Source organism: Helianthus annuus, chromosome 13, assembly GCF_002127325.2.
Source record: "Helianthus annuus cultivar XRQ/B chromosome 13, HanXRQr2.0-SUNRISE, whole genome shotgun sequence".
Lineage (NCBI taxonomy): Eukaryota > Viridiplantae > Streptophyta > Magnoliopsida > Asterales > Asteraceae > Helianthus > Helianthus annuus.
In genome coordinates, this window is record NC_035445.2 from 87,848,484 (window position 1) to 87,869,038 (window position 20,555).

The 20,555-nt window shown below is 38.7% G+C and overlaps 2 protein-coding genes across 4 annotated transcripts; both read right to left on the bottom strand.

Moving 5' to 3' along the window:
• Window positions 1-3,168: 3,168 nt before the first annotated feature.
• On the bottom strand, window positions 3,169-11,592 carry LOC110898511. Of its 2 annotated transcripts, XM_022145307.2 has the most exons (5): window positions 11,431-11,592; window positions 10,912-10,965; window positions 8,207-9,350; window positions 3,989-4,042; window positions 3,169-3,487 (listed from the first exon to the last, which is right to left on the bottom strand). In XM_022145307.2, exons 3-4 carry the CDS (start codon window positions 9,348-9,350, stop codon window positions 3,990-3,992), a joined length of 1,197 nt encoding a protein of 398 aa, XP_022000999.1. In that variant the 5' UTR covers window positions 10,912-10,965; window positions 11,431-11,592; the 3' UTR covers window positions 3,169-3,487; window position 3,989. The 2 variants fall into 2 exon arrangements, 1 of the variants encoding a protein (XP_022000999.1); XR_002569454.2 differs by lacking the exons at window positions 3,169-3,487; window positions 3,989-4,042; window positions 8,207-9,350 and adding an exon at window positions 10,092-10,410 and having other exon boundaries at window positions 11,431-11,588.
• A 5,881-nt stretch (window positions 11,593-17,473) lies between these two features.
• Window positions 17,474-19,250, bottom strand: LOC110898510 (glutathione S-transferase T3-like). 2 transcript variants are annotated; one of them, XM_022145306.2, is made up of 3 exons: window positions 18,684-19,250; window positions 18,517-18,638; window positions 17,474-18,362 (listed from the first exon to the last, which is right to left on the bottom strand). In XM_022145306.2, the coding sequence occupies exons 1-3, from the start codon at window positions 18,917-18,919 to the stop codon at window positions 17,614-17,616; spliced, it is 1,107 nt and encodes a 368-aa protein (XP_022000998.1). In that variant the 5' UTR covers window positions 18,920-19,250; the 3' UTR covers window positions 17,474-17,613. The 2 variants fall into 2 exon arrangements, with proteins under 2 accessions (XP_022000998.1, XP_022000997.1); XM_022145305.2 differs by having other exon boundaries at window positions 18,517-19,250.
• Between the last annotated feature and the right edge of the window lie 1,305 nt (window positions 19,251-20,555).

The window sequence follows — 20,555 nt, forward strand, 5'->3', positions numbered from 1 at the left end:
AAAATTGGTTTTGTTGGCTTTACGCCTTTGGGAACTTAATGACTATGTCCCGGATATACTTGGCATCATTTTACGAAATGGCCACGACCTCGACACACGGGTGTAGGCGTACACCCGTCAATGTGTCTATATTATAAAGGTATAACCGTTGGTTTTCCCGCCACGGCTTTATGCTTTGTGGCGTGTCTATTAACCTTAAACCCGACACGACCCGGGCAACCGAACGCATGGTGAACATGTAATTCTTTTACAAGATTTAATTGATAAATTATCCCAAGTTATAAAGAGTTTGTGCCTTGTGCATTCAAATCAATTTTATTAAACATTTTCACAAAAGTGTCAGTTGAATGTATTTACCAGTGTAAACTGACGTATTTTCCCCAAAAGATTAAATGCAGGTTCTGTACGAAATAGGCTGGCCACTCCTTAAGCATCGTTAGAGTCTCGCAAGCTTGGGATGCCATATCTGTTGAACAATATTTATATTTTTATTTGATCCCCTGTGGATTTATTTTAGACTATTCGTGATACTTGGATATTACAATCGATGGTTGAAATATAATCTAACTTTATGCTTCCGCTGTGCATTTAAATATTGTGGTTTGACTATATTGTTGCCAACTACGTCACGGTAATCCCCCACCGGGCCCACCGGTGAAACACGTGGAAATCGGGGTGTGACAGCCAACCCCAATGCAGCTCCTTTTCTCCGTTCACCACTGAAAGCCGCTCCTGAACAGTAACCCATTTGGCGGATTCTAACCTGAAAAGGTTGGGATATAATACCCGTAAAGGGGCCTCTCGTAGCCATGGGTCTCCCCAGAAAGAAGTGTGAGCACCATCCCCTACTTTACAAACGAAAAAACTGTTAAGAGTTCTACCACTCGACAAAATTTTTTCACCCGTTTTGACAATATTCTTCCAACAATTACTAGCCGAAGAAGAGAACGGCATCGCTGACCAAGATCTAGTCGACCCATTACAGCCCATAATGACTTTCTTCCACAACGAATTCCCATATTTTTTATACCGCCACGTCCACTTTAGAAGGAGAGCGTCATTGACCATTTGAAGTTTCGAAATACCAAGCCCTCCATCCTTTTTCGAGTTAGTAATAATATCCCACGCCACCCAAGGAATCTTTTTCTCCTCATTAGTGCCCGCCCACAAAAAACGCCTCATTAGGGATTCAATACAATCTACCACTGCTTTCGGCGCTCTATACAAAGATAGATAGTAAATCGGTAAACTTTCTAGAACGGACTTTATGAGAATGAGACGGCCCCCAATAGAAAGAGAACGAGCTTTCCACGAAGCAAGTATATTTTTAACCACTTCCACCACCGGGTTCCAACTAGCAACTCTAGCCATATTAGCGCCAACCTTAATACCAAGGTACACGAACAGAAACGCCCCTCTTCTACACCCCAAAACTTCCATCATGTTATCTACCTCCTCATCATTAACACCCACCCCAAACAAATTTGACTTGTGGATGTTAATACGAAGACCCGAGCAAAGGTGAAAAATACGAAGGATTCGGGCTGTATTTTGGAGATTCTCCCTAGACCATTCCCCTATGATAAGGGCATCGTCCGCGTAAAATAGGTGGGTTATGTCGGAATTAACACCCGGCAAGCGAATTCCTTTAAACTCTTCTATCATTAGCTTTAACCAACGAGCAAGATAGCACTTCCATAACCAAAAGAAAAAGGATGGGGGAAATAGGATCGCCTTGACGAAGCCCCTTCTCACACTTGAAATCGAAAGTAGGCGACCCGTTGACTAGAACCGAGGCTCTAGCCGAAGAAAGAATGCCTTTTATCCACATACACCAAGTAGGCGGAAAACCCATTTGGGACATAATAGACACAAGGAAATCCCAATTTACATTGTCATACGCCTTTTCGAAGTCAATCTTCAATAGAAAAGCCTTTCTGTTCCGCTTCTTTAACCAATCCGTCAATTCATTAATCATAAGAGGGCCGTCAAGAATAAAACGGTCCGAGAGGAAAGCCGACTGAGAGTCCGAAATGATGTGGCCCATTACCTTTTTGAGACGATTCGCAAGGACTTTAGAGATAACCTTGCTAATCATCCCAATAAGAGTTATGGGTCTGTAGTCTTTAAGACTAAAAGGGGTCTTCACTTTTGGGATCAAAGTAATGAAAGACGTAGCGCTACCCGGATTGACAAAACCGGTCCGATGAAAGTCCTCCAAGATCTTGTAAAAATCCTCCTCCAACAGACTCCAAAACCTCTTAACAAACCGGAAATTGAAGCCATCGGGACCTGGGGCCTTAGACGAACCGCAAACAAAAACCGCCTCTTTTATTTCCTGTTTAGAAAAAAGAATCAACCAACCACAAACTATCATTAGGAGTAATCTGTTTCAGACCGGAACAAGACAGCGAGGGCCGCGCGTAACATTCTTCTTTAAAATGATTCCGAAAAAACGACATAACTTCCTTCTTAACCAAAGCTGGTTTCGAGATCCAAGTCCCATTTACCGCCAAACCCGGAATCCCATTTTTAGCCTTTCTCCCATTAACCACATTATGAAAAAAGCTAGTGTTTTCATCACCCATCGAGGCCCACTTCACATGGGATTTTTGCTTCAAATCTTTATCTCCATGGAGCTAAATCTCTTCAAGGCACTTAGAACACTCGGACCAAACCCATAATTTCTCTTCATCTAAAACTTTCTGTTCCATAAGGATTTCCATATCTTCCTTTTCTTTTCGTAGTCTCGTCTCCTCCTCCTTTTCGTTAATAGAAATCTGCTTATACCAACTTTGCAAACGGCCCCGAAGCTTTTTCAATTTCAATAGCAGATTAGCGACCACCGTTCCACCCTCTATAGATTCCGACAAAACATTAGAAATAATCTCCTCACAGCCCTCCCTATCAAGCCACGAGTCAAACCACCGAAATGGTTTTGCACCAAAATTAGTATCAACGACCGAAAAAAGAACCGGGGAATGATCCGATAACCCTTTTTCAAGAACCCGAACACAAACACTAGGCCATTTGTTGAACACATTGTCGCAGACAAGGAATCTATCGATTCTACTCAACTTACATTTACCTCTTCTCATAGATAAGCAAGTATACTTCTTGCCTTGCAGATTATGTTACGCCCCAATCTTACTATTGATTACGTATAAATAAGTAGGAAAATATTTTTGAAATTTCGACATGACCTATTCGTTTAACATCATAAACCACCTGTTTTACAAACCAAACTTAAACATTAAACATCTTTGACAAAAACCCAAAACGAACAAACAAGTCCACATTGATCACGACATGATTTCCATCTAACAAATTTTTACCCTACGACAAAATGACAACATACTAACTAGACTTGATAACATAAGACCAAGACCTAGACCGTTCAAAAAGGGCTTAACAACGGAAGCGAGAAGCGGGCGTAAACCATGTGTGCACGTTCCAAGTCGTCCAATTGCCTAAGTCGAGGATTTACCTACATTAAACACCAAACATTAAAAAGTTAGCTTAGGCGCTTAATTAGTCCACAATGCCAACATAGTAACTACAATCATCTATATACGTCCATTTCTTATACGCATTCGACTACCCATCTAGTGAGTACGGCATACAATCTCATAATGAGATTTAAACATATCGCATTCGACCCGATAACATCGGGTTAATTACTTTTAGCTTAAGAATCCTTCGTTCTATCCATTCAATGGATTGAACCTTATGCATACGGTTGTTTGCTTGCGTGACCACCCATTCTAGTCGGATGGTTTCATATCCTTAATTGACCTAGTTGCAAGAACCGGTCGTTTTGCTTAACTTAGCATAGTCCGTTTTTAGCTTAAACGAATCCACAAGGGATTACCATTCATTATTAACACTTCAATAATTAAACATAGAATGGTTCTTATAACAAGGATTATTCATTATAATTGCAAACGGTCAATAAAAGAAGTAAACTTTCATATGTAACGGATCATACCTCAATCTTGTGAACCTTCCGTTTTCTTAGCACTTGAGCCTTCTTCCTTCACGCCTATACCAATACATAATTTCATTCTTTTAGTACCCCGATTTCATTTCGTTATTTCCTCTATATTACACATAATTGTTCTTTCAAGCATTTCATCAAACACCTTGTGTGCGTTACACTAAATAAGCATAATGTACAATTATTTGAAGCATAGTTTACTAATTCAACTATATATCATCATTATTCAACCAATTTTCTTAAAATTCTTTACTCTACATCAAATTGTCTAGCATTCAAGTAATTCAAACAAGATCATACAACAAGAATACATGAATTCATAATCACTATGATACTTGTTAACCGTGACACAATTTCACCAAGTGGGTTTCTTTCAATTAACTAAAATTAAGCATGGTTCCTACACTAGGGAGTGCCCTTATCATCTAAACAACACAAATCATATCATAATTTCATGGTTGGGTCAAAACCCTAGTTCTACAATTTACCAATTCCAGAAATTCGACTTACCACTTGATTGGATATGGGTAACTGATCGAAATTCTACCACATGCAATTGATAATCATCGATTTTCCCTTGTCAATTTGGTGAATTTGGTGAGAACAAGGGTGAGCCCTTGTTTTTCTTGTTCCTGGTCGATCCACACACGTACAGTGTGTGGGTTTTGTGGGTTTTCCCTTAATTAACCCCCACTTATTAATATTTACCTATTACCCCCTTATGTCTTGTTACATGTGCAACTATTAACCTTAAAATCCCCTTTTTAGTATCATATTTCCATTTACCTTAAATCATATTATGTTTATTATTATATATCATGTTTTTCATTTTTGGGGTGTTACAAGTCTACCCCCCTTAAAAGAGGTTTCGTCCCCGAAACCTGGACATAACAATCTTAAACGTGTACATACCAAAAAGAAATGGATAGTGCCTCCTCATTTCATCTTCCGCTTCCCATGTGAGTTCTGACCCCTTTCGGTGTTGCCATTGTACCAACACTTGTCGGATGGCTTTGTTGCGGAGCTTCTTTACCTTGACATCTTTAATGGCTATTGGTCTTTCGACATAATTCAACCCCTCGTCTAACTCGATGTCATCGAGAGGTACTAACGCGGTTTCATCCGCAAGGCACTTTCTCAATTGAGACACGTGGAAGGTATTGTGAATTCCGTCTAGAGTAGGCGGTAATTCTAATCGATATGCAACCCTTCCGACACGAGCCAAGATTTTAAACGGCCCAATATACCGAGGTCCTAATTTACCCCGTTTACGAAAACGGATTATGCCTTTCCATGGCGACACCTTCAACAGTACAAAATCTCCAACTTGAAATTCAATAGGACGCTTTCTCTTGTCTCCATAAGCTTTTTGCCGATCCTGGGCTGCTTTCAAACGAGCTCTAATCAATTCAATCTTTTCATTTGTCATTGCTATTAAATCACTTGGCGCGAGCTCCCTTTGCCCTACTTCACCCCAACATACAGGAGTTCTACATTTCCTTCCATATAGTAATTCGTACGGCGCCATTTGAATGCCACTGTGGTAACTATTGTTATAAGAAAATTCCACTAGCGGTAAATGGTCATCCCAATTTCCCCCAAAGTCTAAAGCACATGCTCTCAACATATCGATAAGTGTCTGAATGGTTCTTTCTGACTGGCCGTCAGTTTGAGGGTGGTAGGCGGTACTTATGTGCAATCTCGTTCCCAAACTTTCGTGAAATCTTTGCCAGTAGCGAGAGGTAAATCTAGTATCACGATCCGAGATGATTGACACGGGCACCCCGTGTCGAGACACGACCTCGTTCATGTAGACTTCCGCCATTCTCTCGGAAGAATAAGCTTCTTTAATGGGTAGAAAGTGGGCGCTTTTCGTAAGTCGATCCACAATTACCCATATTGTATCGTGCCCCTTCTTCGTTTTCGGAAGTTTGGTCACTAAATCCATCGTTAGTTCTTCCCATTTCCACAACGGTATCCCCAATGGTTGAGATTCTCCGTAGGGCTTTTGGTGTTCCGCCTTCACTTGAGAACACGTTAAGCATTTTGCGACATATTTGACGATATCACGTTTCATGCCCGGCCACCAATAATTGGTTTTTAAATCTCGATACATCTTTGTAGCCCCAGGGTGGACCGAATAACGTGACTTATGTGCTTCGTCGAGTAGTGCGGCCTTGACTTCACAAAATCGGGGTATCCAAATTCGGCCGAATCGTGTCTTGAGTCCGGTCAAATTTTCTTCTAGTTTGTCGATTACGCCTTTTAACCTTTCTTTCTTTAAATCTTCTGCTCTAAGCGACTTAATTTGAGATTCACGTATCGTTTCAAGTAATCGTGGCGTGACTATCATCTTCATGGACTTTACACGGAGAGGGGACGGGTACTCTCTTCTGCTTAACGCATCGGCTACCACGTTTGCTTTTCCCGGGTGATAAAGGATATCACAATCATAATCTTTGATAAGTTCTAGCCATCTTCGTTGCCTCATATTCAAATCTTTCTGTTCAAAGAAATACTTGAGGCTCTTATGATCCGAGTAAATCGTACATTTTGCACCGTATAGGTAGTGTCTCCAAATCTTTAAGGCAAACACTACTGCTGCCAATTCCAGATCATGCGTTGGGTAGTTCACCTCGTGAGGCTTTAGTTGTCGTGACGCATATGCAATAACTCTCCCCCTTTGCATCAACACACAACCTAGCCCCTGATGGGAAGCATCTGAATAAACGACCAAGTCTTCAGTTCCATCTGGTAATGTCAGGACCGGAGGACTTGACAATTTCTCCTTCAGTATACGGAAAGCCTCTTCCTGTTCCTTACCCCACACAAACCTTTCTTTCTTTCTCGTCAGTCTGGTTAAGGGTAGAGCTATCTTTGAGAAGTCCTGTATAAACCGCCTATAGTATCCCGCGAGGCCTAGAAAACTCCTTATTTCAGTCGGGCTTTTTGGGGAAAGCCATCTCATTACAGCATCAATCTTTGATGGATCCACTAAAACACCCTCCGCATTGATCACATGGCCTAAAAACTGCACCTCCCTGAGCCAGAAGGCGCATTTTGAAAATTTTGCGTAGAGCTTCTCCTTGCGGAGAATTTCGAGTACTTCACGCAAATGGCTCGCATGCTCAGCTTTGCTTCGCGAGTAGACCAAGATATCATCTATGAACACGATTACCGATTTGTCTAACATGGGTCGGCACACCCGGTTCATAAGATCCATAAACGCAGCCGGCGCGTTCGTCAATCCGAACGACATGACTAGAAATTCATAGTGCCCATAACGGGTTCTAAATGCAAACTTTGGAATATCCTCTTCCCGTACCCTAACTTGATGGTACCCCGAACGCAAGTCTATCTTGGAGAACCAGCTCGCCCCTTGTAATTGATCGAAAAGGTCGTCAATTCTAGGTAAAGGGTAACGGTTCTTTATGGTCAGTTTGTTTAATTCTCTATAGTCGATGCACATACGCATCGACCCGTCTTTCTTCTTAACAAAAAGGACGGGTGCTCCCCAAGGCGACACACTTGGGCGTATAAAGCCTTTATCTAGAAGATCTTGCAACTGTGTCATCAATTCTCGCATCTCGGTGGGAGCAAGTCTATAGGGAGCTTTTGCAACTGGCTTCGCGTCCGGGTTTAATTCGATGCGAAACTCTATCTCCCTTTCGGGAGGTAGTCCCGGCAATTCTTCCGGGAATACATCCGGAAATTCGTTCACGACCTCAACGTCTTCAAGCTTCGGGAGAGTTCGTTGGGCATCTCCTACATAAGCTAAGTATGCTCTACTCCCGTTAAGTACGTACTTATAAGCTTGGACCAAGGTACACAACTTGGCTTCTACGTTTCTCTCTCCTTGAACACTTAATTGCTTTCCACTTGGAGCTTGAATAATCATTACCTTGGTTTCACAGTTAATCTCCACATGGTGTTGCGCCAACCAATCCATCCCCACGATCATTTTGAATTCCCCCAAAACCATGGGTATCAGGTCGATGTCAAATTCTTCGTCATCTATAGTGAATTTACAATTTCTACAAACCTCATGCAACATATACATCTTGCTATCGGCTATTTCTACTTCTAAAGGCATTGGCATTCGTTCGATCTTAAAGGACGGATGTTGTATAATTTCATTCGAGATAAATGACATAGTAGCTCCAGTATCGAATAGAACATAAACCGGTATGGAGTTTAGTAAAAAGATACCTGAAATCACATTCGGGTGAGACTTGGCTTCTTCGGAGGTAATTTGGAACATTCTCCCTTTGGCCCTAGAACCTTCTTGTTTCTTATCTTCCTTCTTCGACTCTTGCTGGAGCTTCGGGCATTCAGATTTGATGTGCCCTTTTTCGAAGCAATTAAAGCAAGTCTTTGGGCTACTCGGGCACTGATAGGACGAATGCCCCTCCTTACCGCATTTATAACACCCCTTTTTGCCCAACAGACACTCCCCAGTATGGAGCTTTCCACAAGTCTTGCAAGGAGTGATTCCAGCCTTCGACCTTTCCTTCCTCCCTTGGTCTTGAAACTTTCCTTTCTTTGATGGACTCGAGCTCGTACCTTTTTCACTTGGTCTCTTCTCACCACGTTCTTCTTGCCTTCTGATTTCAATTTCTCTATCCCGTGCCAGATTAATAAGCTCATCAAGGGTTTCACATTTCGAAGGAGTGATGAATTCCCTGAATTCTGCCTTTAGTATACCGTAAAAGCGATTGATCTTCATTCTTTCGGTTTGCACAAACTCCGCACAGAACTTCATCTTATCCAAGAAAATACTAGATATCTCATTTATCGTCTCGTTTTTCTGTCGGAGGCGTAAGAAATCTTCTTGAATCTTATCGATGGCTGACTGGGGGCAATGGTACTTCATGAACGGCTCTTTAAACTCTTGCCAAGTCATTGTCTGAAGTTTGTCCTCACCTATCTCTTTACTATAAGCATCCCACCAATCCTTCGCTTGAAAAGTGAGCTGTCCCGTAGCGAACATCACTTGATCCTCCTTATCACACCGACTTCTTTTAAACACCGCCTCCATGCTTAAGATCCATCTTTGGCACATTATTGGATCGATCTTACCATCGTACGTGGTAGGTTTACATGCCATGAAATCTTTATACGTACATCGTCGTTCTTTGCCTTTATCTTTAGACCCTTCCATCAATTCTTTTAGCTCTTCGATCTTATTTGTCATCATAGCATCTACGATTCCCAAAACCCGACTTTCCACCTCTTGAGCTAATCGTGGGAGATTGGCTTGCATAACCCCTTCAGCTATTTCCGTGACTTTGCCTTCAAATACTTCTTGTCTAATCGTATCATCACCATCATTAGCGTTACTTGCATCAGCCATCTATACAATAGCATATTTTGTTTAGTACAAATCACAAACTTTCAGTATATATCATTGTTCATTTATCAGCATTTACTTAGCTCATTTCATACAATCCGGTTTATCACTTTACATTCTTACGAAATCGTTCCTATTGAAATCACCATTTGTGATTACATACTCCTTGTTAAGCCTCATATGAATTCGGTTTCGTCATAAAAAGGGTCTTTGGATAGCCCATTAACACATAACGTGTGGAACAAAAGAGTTCAGCAAATCAGCATTGCGTAAGCCGTCGGCGACGGCTAACATGCCCGTCGGCGACGGGCTCTTAAAATGAGCGTCGGACAGATTCACCCGTCGGCAGGGTGTTAGGGCGTCGGATGGGGGTACCCCGTCGGCGACGGGTGTCTGGCCGTCGGCGACGGCCCGCCGTTTGCTTAATCGCTGCAGTTTTGTTTTTAACGCTTTAATTCTTTCTCGAGTTCGTTTTGCAGTCATATAGTACCTGGAATTCATTGTTTTGCTACCCATACTACTTATCTCACATTCTCAACTCAATTTTTATATTTCAAACTCATTACGTATACTAGTATTCATCGGGAAATTAAATTATTACCTCGTTGGCGATCTTGGAACGAGCACACCTTCGCGAGAGCCATTGGTTTGAGTTCAAGCGCTATTACACCAGCTTGAATCCCTCAAACCTAGGCTCTGATACCAACTTGTTACGCCCCAATCTTACTATTGATTACGTATAAATAAGTAGGAAAATATTTTTGAAATTTCGACATGACCTATTCGTTTAACATCATAAACCACCTGTTTTACAAACCAAACTTAAACATTAAACATCTTTGACAAAAACCCAAAACGAACAAACAAGTCCACATTGATCACGACATGATTTCCATCTAACAAATTTTTACCCTACGACAAAATGACAACATACTAACTAGACTTGATAACATAAGACCAAGACCTAGACCGTTCAAAAAGGGCTTAACAACGGAAGCGAGAAGCGGGCGTAAACCATGTGTGCACGTTCCAAGTCGTCCAATTGCCTAAGTCGAGGATTTACCTACATTAAACACCAAACATTAAAAAGTTAGCTTAGGCGCTTAATTAGTCCACAATGCCAACATAGTAACTACAATCATCTATATACGTCCATTTCTTATACGCATTCGACTACCCATCTAGTGAGTACGGCATACAATCTCATAATGAGATTTAAACATATCGCATTCGACCCGATAACATCGGGTTAATTACTTTTAGCTTAAGAATCCTTCGTTCTATCCATTCAATGGATTGAACCTTATGCATACGGTTGTTTGCTTGCGTGACCACCCATTCTAGTCGGATGGTTTCATATCCTTAATTGACCTAGTTGCAAGAACCGGTCGTTTTGCTTAACTTAGCATAGTCCGTTTTTAGCTTAAACGAATCCACAAGGGATTACCATTCATTGTTAACACTTCAATAATTAAACATAGAATGGTTCTTATAACAAGGATTATTCATTATAATTGCAAACGGTCAATAAAAGAAGTAAACTTTCATATGTAACGGATCATACCTCGATCTTGTGAACCTTCCGTTTTCTTAGCACTTGAGCCTTCTTCCTTCACGCCTATACCAATACATAATTTCATTCTTTTAGTACCCCGATTTCATTTCGTTATTTCCTCTATATTACACATAATTGTTCTTTCAAGCATTTCATCAAACACCTTGTGTGCGTTACACTAAATAAGCATAATGTACAATTATTTGAAGCATAGTTTACTAATTCAACTATATATCATCATTATTCAACCAATTTTCTTAAAATTCTTTACTCTACATCAAATTGTCTAGCATTCAAGTAATTCAAACAAGATCATACAACAAGAATACATGAATTCATAATCACTATGATACTTGTTAACCGTGACACAATTTCACCAAGTGGGTTTCTTTCAATTAACTAAAATTAAGCATGGTTCCTACACTAGGGAGTGCCCTTATCATCTAAACAACACAAATCATATCATAATTTCATGGTTGGGTCAAAACCCTAGTTCTACAATTTACCAATTCCAGAAATTCGACTTACCACTTGATTGGATATGGGTAACTGATCGAAATTCTACCACATGCAATTGATAATCATCGATTTTCCCTTGTCAATTTGGTGAATTTGGTGAGAACAAGGGTGAGCCCTTGTTTTTCTTGTTCCTGGTCGATCCACACACGTACAGTGTGTGGGTTTTGTGGGTTTTCCCTTAATTAACCCCCACTTATTAATATTTACCTATTACCCCCTTATGTCTTGTTACATGTGCAACTATTAACCTTAAAATCCCCTTTTTAGTATCATATTTCCATTTACCTTAAATCATATTATGTTTATTATTATATATCATGTTTTTCATTTTTGGGGTGTTACAGATTATATTCTCGCAGCCCTGCATCTTCTATAAAGTTATTAAAATCATTAGTGCCAACCGGGTCAAACGAAGAATTTTTCCTTTCTTCCCTGTTCCAAACCTCATTGAAATCCCCTAGAACAATCCACCAACCCTGAGTACCCCGAATGAGCTAGACAATCCGACTCCATAAATTCCTTTTATCGGCATTTGTTTGCAGGGCGTATACATTCAACATATTGAGCCGCACCAAACCATCCGATAAGACTCCCGACACACAAAGGAAATTATTGTCTTTAATAACATTTTCTTTAGCGAAAATTTTTGGATCCCATATACTAACAATCCCACCGGAATTCCCAGCCGAGTTAACGAATTCAAAATCAACACCCTTACCTTCCCAATAATTTTCAATCAAACCAGGGTTAATATTACCGGACATAGACTCTTGCAGCCCGATAAAAGAGACCCCTAATTCGGCTTTCAGTATTTTAATCCAACCTGATTTACCTCTTCCCCCAATCCCTCTTATATTAATTGATAAGCAATTCATGGAATACCAGATTGTAACCCTTCTTTGATCAGCGAGTCTTTAATCATCTTCTCACAGTTCTTCAGGTTCACCCCCAACTTGTCTCCCAAGGTAATTGTTTTAGCGATTTCAAGATTAGCTTCACAGTCAATCCTCTCTTCAACAACATTGTCTGTCAACTGAGTGAAGTCATTAGGTTGGCTGTTCAAGTCTATAACACCATCCGTATCCTCGTTTCCATTAACAATGGGCTCAACTAAAACTTTGTCCAAGCCTGACTTGTTAAGGCCCAACACACTATCAAGCCCAAACAAATCCTCTACAACATTCTTGGGCCTCTTAATTATTTTGAGGCTCTCTTGGCTGCTAGTGTATCCGTTACTAGGCCTGTCCAAATCTATTTTTTTAAATTTCTTACGTTTGTTAATATTGGACACTGACAAATTTCCTTCATTCTCGCAATCATTGTCGAAGGGAAAGTCAACCCTGGTATAAATGCTCCTTCATCATTCCCCGCAAAATCCTCTTTGTCAATCATTGGCATTAAATGCTCATCATAAATGTCCTCATTAACCGTATTGCCAGTTTCCAAATTTTCTTCGTCAACGACTTCTCTCTCCTCGACGTTACCGTCAACGTTAACAGACCCGTCAACATTTTCCGGCTCCGGTGATGCGACCTCGGCAGGCTCCTGGACCTCCATATCCTCCGAACCAGAATGAAACTTAGGTTCAAGGAAATCCGGAATCCACTCTGCAATCTCCTCCGTTACCCAAACCCGGAACTTACGATCTCTCCATTTCAGGATAATCTCATCCATGATCCGATTACCATTACCGACAAGAACTCCCACATAATCAAAAGAGATATCGAATTACTGACCACTATCATAAAAGTAATAAAGGGCTACTAAAGATTAATGGGATGTTAATTGGCAATTACTGACCACTATTTTCTTAATTATTTTTGAACGCTAAGGAATGACGTGCCAACCACCGTGACACCGGGCGTTGTGGTCAAGGTCGACTAAGTGACTGCCGCCAGCCCCTTGGCTCTCCCAGATGTGCGGAAACCCGACCTCCACCCGCCCGAAAGCACGACAGTGGAATAATCAGTAAAACCTCGCCTCCCATCCAAGACGAACCGGCGCCACCCGTATTCGCCCTTCACCTGGATGCCGCAGAAAATAATGGGGAGAGTGGAAGTCGAACCTGGATCACAAGGAACACTAAGTTTATCCCCAACCACTTCACCGCTACCTCATTATAGTATAGCATATAGTATGTTACATTAATTATAATAAAAATAATAAAATTTTACAATAACCGAAAACTTATGTATATTACTTTACCCAATTACAATAACCGAAAACTTATGTATGTTACTTTACCCAAAATACGATTTTCTAAAAGTAGACTTATACATGAAGAGATACAAATAAGTTATTCTGATTTTTTTTTTCTTCTAAAAAGTCACTTTTAAATTTAGCAAGTATTCTTAAAAGCTGTTAAAAATATTTATGATTTCACTCTACAATGGACCGGATCTATACGGTAATGCTTTGTAAATGGGTATATACTATTGATGGCAACTTGAAGCCCAATTATATATTTTCATAGTTTAAACTGGATCATATAGGACGGAAATAGAATTTGTAAATGAATCAATTGTAAAATGGATCATATATAGAATTTGTAAAATGGATCATATAACGTATTACATATATACAAAACATGTTACCATATTTCAAGTTAGATGAGCATATGCTAACTCAATTTGAACATATTTGGGCTACTTTATTCAACCACAGAACAATGGCTAGTTAGGCATACTCTTCCCAAGGGACATTGAGTAATGGTAAGGTGTCTTTCATCTATTCTAAAAGTAGAGTTCAAATCCTGCAAAGTACGGGTACAATGGCTTTCGTGTCAAGATTGGAAATACAATCAGGTTAGCGTTGTTGAAGTTTCAAGATGGAATTGAGAGGGAACCTTCTTAGGGGGTTTGTCTAGTTGGAATAACGATGGTGAGACGAATTTGGTCCCTTGTTCTTGGTTCGGAGTTGAGTGTTTCGATGGAAAAGGGGCCATCATGCAAGCTTCTCTTACCTCATTACACAATTAACGTTGTTCATATGATAGCCCAAATTATGCGCATATGATAATTTAACTAAAAATCTGATTTCATGAGTGATTTGATCGTTAGGTGTTCGAATAATGCCGGCGAAATCCAATTCAAACTTACATATATCCAATTCTTTAAGGAAATCAATTGCAAATTTGCATATTTTAATTAATTTTATTAAAAATAAAGAGAAAAATGCAATTTGCGTCCCTGTGGTTTGTGTGAAACATCAACCTCAGCCCCTAAATTCATTTTTTGGTTTTTTGAGCCCCTGAGCTTATGAATTCATAACACTCTGAGTCCCTCCGTCACACTTCCGTCTGTTTGACTGTTTGAGCCAGGAGTAAGACCGTCTTTTGGCATATATTCATAACACTTTGCGTCCCTGTGGTATGAGTGAAACATCAACCTGAGCCCCTAAATTTTTTTCTTGCTTTTTTGTTAAGAAATCGTTGATTTAATAATTCAAATTAACTCTTTTTAAATAAATGCAATCTAACAATTAAATGGTTTCATTTTGGATCACATAAATGGAATATATAAAACATTATTCAATTTTATAAATAATTTTATTTCAACGTTTGTATTAATTGCATTCATTTTTCAAACAGTTCAATTGTATAATTAATATAAACTTATATACTTGTTAAGAAATCATTAATTTAACAATTCAATTAACTACTCTTTAAATAAATACAATCTAATAATTAAATGGTTTCATTTTGTATCATACAAATGGAATATATAACAAATATTCCATTTTATATATGTTACATTAGTACTGCAATTCTTTTACACTAACTAATTTTGAATTTATAAAAAAAACATGTTAAAAAAAGTAGTTATATGTATGTCTAATAACTATGTCTCAAAGTATGTCTATTTCATTTGATACTTGATACAAGACTTACAAATGTTTTACTTTCTTTTTATTTTATCCAATGTATTGTAAGACTAATTAAAGGGTGTGTAAACAGTTAAACACTAAACGGTATAACATACATGCATTTCAAAAAAAAAAAAAGAATTTATCTTGGAGATACTTTAGTTTCCAGTAAAAAAATTATTAAAATAATGATAAAAGCCAAACTAAATAGTATATTTAAATGTATACTATATATAACAAATTATTAAAGCCTAAATTGTATATTAAATGTAAACTTTTATAAAATGTCAACTGGAATTTTGAATTCAAGGTTAGCAGACTTGGAAACACTCGTTTTAAGCAAACAATATAAACATGTTAAGCAAACAATATAAACATGTTAAATTTTCATTGATTATTTACTTTTAGGTACGACATTTAAAAAAATCTATTGTTCATGCATCATATTAACGAACGCCATAATTATATCACAGTCGGACAAAGTATTGAATGTTGTACTTAAATACTTTTAAACAAGTTCTATATTAAAACAAGGGTTATTGGATTTTAATAATCCTAAGTTTCACCTGTTGGCCGATAATAATCCCAACTTTAAAAATTCCCTCCAATAATCCCAACTTGTAAAAGTTTGGCCGCCATTGATCCTTTTCAAACATATAAGAATTTGGTCTCCTCAATAGATTCAATTACACCTAGAGACTCCTCAATTGATTTAAGTGCACCTATCTTAGAAAAGGATCAATGGCGGCCAAACTTTTACAAGTTGGGATTATTTGAGGGAATTTTTAAAGTTGGGATTATTATCGGCCAACAGGTGAAAATTAGGATTATTAAAATCCAATATCCCTTAAAACAAATATCATTTCATGGGACAAGAAACACATATTTAATAGTCAAAAGATGCATTTAATTTATTTTTGAATTTTGATACGAAAAAATCTTAATCTCCATGCACGTACACATACACTTAATCTAGTTACATTTCTCACAATATAAGTTGGGTGGAGTGGGCGTTGCAGACTAAATCAAACAACAGCAGAAATACCACTTCTGATTGATGATAAAAAAATGGTGAGAAATTTGACGATATCCTTCTCGAAATTTTATGAATTTATAAGTTCAGGGGCTCAAAAAAGCAAAAAAAAGAATTTAGGGACTCAAGTTGATATTTCACTCATACCACAGGGACGCAAATTGCATTTTATTAAGGGTATAAAGGACATTTCACAATTTTTAAACAGTAAAACGGACGGAAGTGTGACGGATGGACTCAAAGTGTTATGAATTCATAAGCTCAGGGGCTCAAAAACCAAAAAATGAATTTAGGGGCTCAGGTTGATGTTTCACACATACCACAGGGACGCAAATTGCATTTTTTCTCAAAAATAAAATATAGAACGACTATCTTACCCTTATTTATACTAGAACTTTAAAATTACATATTTACCCATTTTTAACTATTTTCCTTTGTCTTTCTTACAATTCTTTTTTTTGTTTATTAGTTTTTTTTTTCGTGGTTGTAAAACAAGATCTCGAAGGCCGAGTACTCTATGAGTACTTGCTACAAGGTAGGCTGCTGAGGCCCGAGTACTCTTTGTCGACGCCAATACTCCCCGACTACTCTCCGCCTAAGTCAAGTACTTCCCGAGTACTCCCGACTTCGACTAGGCAGCGTCTAGCGACTTTTGCGACCATGGTTGTTTTTACGTTTCGCTAATAAGTTACTTTTTATACACTTCATAAATAGAACCTAATGAAAAGGAGGTAAAAGGTATTTTTCTAGAAGAAATTATTGATGATGCCATGTTTGCAAATGAGAATCCACTGCTAATCAATCGATTGAGTGGCATGTCATACTGAATAGATATCTGAAGATTTGAAACTCTGATCCTAAGAGCATCCACAATAAGGGGAGAAAAAATGAGTGATATGGCACCTTCCTAACTCATTTCTCTCTCATGCCCACTCACAACAAATTCTCTCTCCTTAAAAACACCACTTTCTTTCCTCTCTCCTCCATACACTCACATAAGACCATGCGTAATGGTAAACAAGAATAATGCCCCCAACATGGGGCATTATGCGCCACGTGTCGCCTAGTCATACTTTGGGCATTATAGAAAAAAAGGTGTAGTGGGGCATTATCCCAATAATGCCCACTCAATCATTTGACAATTATTTTTTTTTTAAATATAAAAGATAAAGTCTTCATTAATTTAAAATATAAATTACAATACTTGAAAAAAAATACAAAAAAAAAAAACAGAAAATTAAAAAAACCGAAAAAAAAAAACAGAAAAAAAAACAGAAAAAAAAAAACTAGATGATCTAAAGTCCATATTTTTCACGTATTTTTTGGCGACGCATTTGAGCCAAGATCAACGCGTCGCCTTGGAGGTGGTCGATCGGTTTGGACAAAAACTCAATGTCCTTTTCCATTTGTCGCGCCTCTTGCAACTCGTTGAACTTTTTGGTTTCAACTACTCGGTCTTTCATAATCTCCCAACGTTTGTGGCCGAGGTCGTGAATATCTTGGAGACGACGGTTCATCTCCTCGAAATCATCCTTTAGGCCGAGATCGGAAGACGACTCGACCGTTTTTTTCCCGGTTCCCTTTCTTCTACCGGTGGGTCGGGCCAACTCGTCTTGAAATTGCTCGTCAACGTCCAACGTTTCATTTAAATCAACATTACGGGCATCGGATGTCGGAGTTGAGGGGTCGGCGGAGGATGATGTTTTTGACCTTTTAGCCCGGCGTCTACTACTTGTCGTCATTGGATTAACAAGCGCCCACTTTGGACTTTTTCGTAGTAGCTCCCAACACTTATAGTACGTGAAAGGGCTTTTCGTCCTATCGAACTCCTCCAAAGTCTTTGTTAAAACCCCGACGTCACTTTCACCGCTCGGGCGATTATCGTAGTTTCGTTGGTAAACTTCTTGAAACGCGTGACATTTGTTGTTGATGTCGGTCCATTTGCTAGAAATTGAATCCTTGTCCCGATGTTCGCCTTGACCCCACGAGCTATAAAAGAGTGCACGCACCCTATCCCAAAAAACGGGGCCCGTTTGAAAGTTTGCTACAAATTTAAAAACAAAAAATAAAAATATAAGTTGAAATTTAAAATATAAAAAACAGAAAAAAAAAAACAGAATATATGAAATAGAAAAAAAAACAGAAAAAAAACAGAATATAAAAAAACAGAAAAAAAAAATAAAAAAAAAATAACTTACCGGTATCTTCGTCCTCCGAAATATCGAGCCACGCCCGAGTCAACGTGTATTCCTCGTCCTTCGTCCATTTAATGGTTGTTTTTGCACGTCGAGGCTCATCCTTTTCCTTCTTTTTATGCGACCTTCTGCCGCGTTTCGATTTGTCTTGCACCGGTTCGGGTTGCGACTCCGGCACGACCTCGACATCGGGTTCGGATTCGGGTTCGGGTTGTGACGGTTGCGACCCGCCGGCTTGACCAAAGCCGTAGGTGGGAGAAACAAAAGGAGGGGCGCCACTCAAGTAAGCCGCGTAACTTAAAAAGCTCGGGTCCATGTCTTGTAGGTTGTACGGGGTTTGCGGTTGGGTTGTGTTCGGGTTCGTGGGTCTTGCGGGGCCACCAAACGGGGGTCGGTATGGATGCATGTTTGTAAAAAAATAGGAGAAAGTGGAGGTTTTTTTATAAAGTAATAGAAGAGAGTGGGTGAGAAAGTAGTAGAAATTTTATAAAAAATTGGAGAAAATGGAATGATATATATATAGTGGGTAAAATTTAGAATTAAAAAAAAAAAAATAAGTTTTTGACCGTTGCCAAACGGTCGAATTTTTGGCATCTTTCGAATTCACAGCGTTTTTAAAATCACGCCGGAGCCATTTTTTTTCAAAAAAAACGCCCGGAAACGCCCCATGTAATGGGGGTTCCGGCGTTATGCAGCGTTTTTTGGCAATTTTTTTTAAAAAAAACGCCCCGTTACGGGGGGTCTAACTCATATTTTCTAGTTTTTCACCACAAACTAAACCAAACTCCCTCTCCTTAAAAACAACTTCAACCAATAATAAAAACACCAAAAAATTGCCACATCACCAAAAACACATCTCAAATATGCCTTATTGGTGATGCTCTAATTCATCTATAAACATTCACGAATTTAAGAGTTGTTGTGCCTAAACCTAGAAGGCTAGAATGCACGATAGTTGCTTAATTTTGAATTTAAATAGGGTTTTTAAATTTTGCAAGGGCAATATTGTCAATATGCAATTTTACTTTTAGCTTGGGTAAATATGCAATTAAGAGTGTATATAAGGGGATACATGTAATTTTTCCTTAATATACACTTGGCGAAGCTTGGGGGTCGATTTTTTCCAATTCCGGGGGGGGGGGGGGGGGGCGAAAACGTATATACCTAAAAATTTCTATACGAATGTACTGTTCATAACACTACGCGTCGAAAAGTTCAGGGGGACGGGCGCCCCCTCCCGCTCCAAAGAAGCTGTGCCCCTGTATACACATGTATATTATCTCTCTCTACATACAAATACATGGGAGGGATCAATTGCAAACCAGTTCAAAAATCAATGAGTTTTGACCATAAATTAATTTGTGAGAGCATAAAAACAGATCACACAAAGAACAAATCTTAAATCTACATTGTATAATTTAGGTAAATTGGATTTAAATAATCTTAGTTTTCTCAATTTGTCCGATAATAATCCCAACACAGTTATTGGTCGATAATAATCCGAACTGGTTCACTTTTGGCCGATAATAGCCCGCCATTAAAAAATAGCCTAACGGAGTTAAGCTTTTTTTCCGAATTACAAACTGATATTTTATGGATTTTGATCAGAACGAGGATACAGTCGATTTACGTAAAACTTACCTCAAAACGATGCTTTAAACGGTTTGATTTTTGTTAATTGAAAGTTTAAACACCCGAATTGAAGCACCGATTTCGTCGTTTGGGGCAGTATTTCGTGGTAAATTTTACATTAATCAACTCGTATCCTCGTTCTAATCAAAATCCCTAAAACACCAGTTTGTAATTCGGAAAATAAACTTAATTCCGTTAAGCTATATTTAACGCAAACTATTATCGACCAAAAGTAGACCAGTTCGGATTATTATCGACCAATAACTAAGTTGAGATTATTATCGGCCAAATTGAAAAAACTGAGATTATTTAAATCCAATTTTCCTATAATTTATGTATCAAAGGTTTATATTAAAATAAGTATCATTTTAATTAGTACAAATGTGTATGTTAGATATATAGAAGAACAT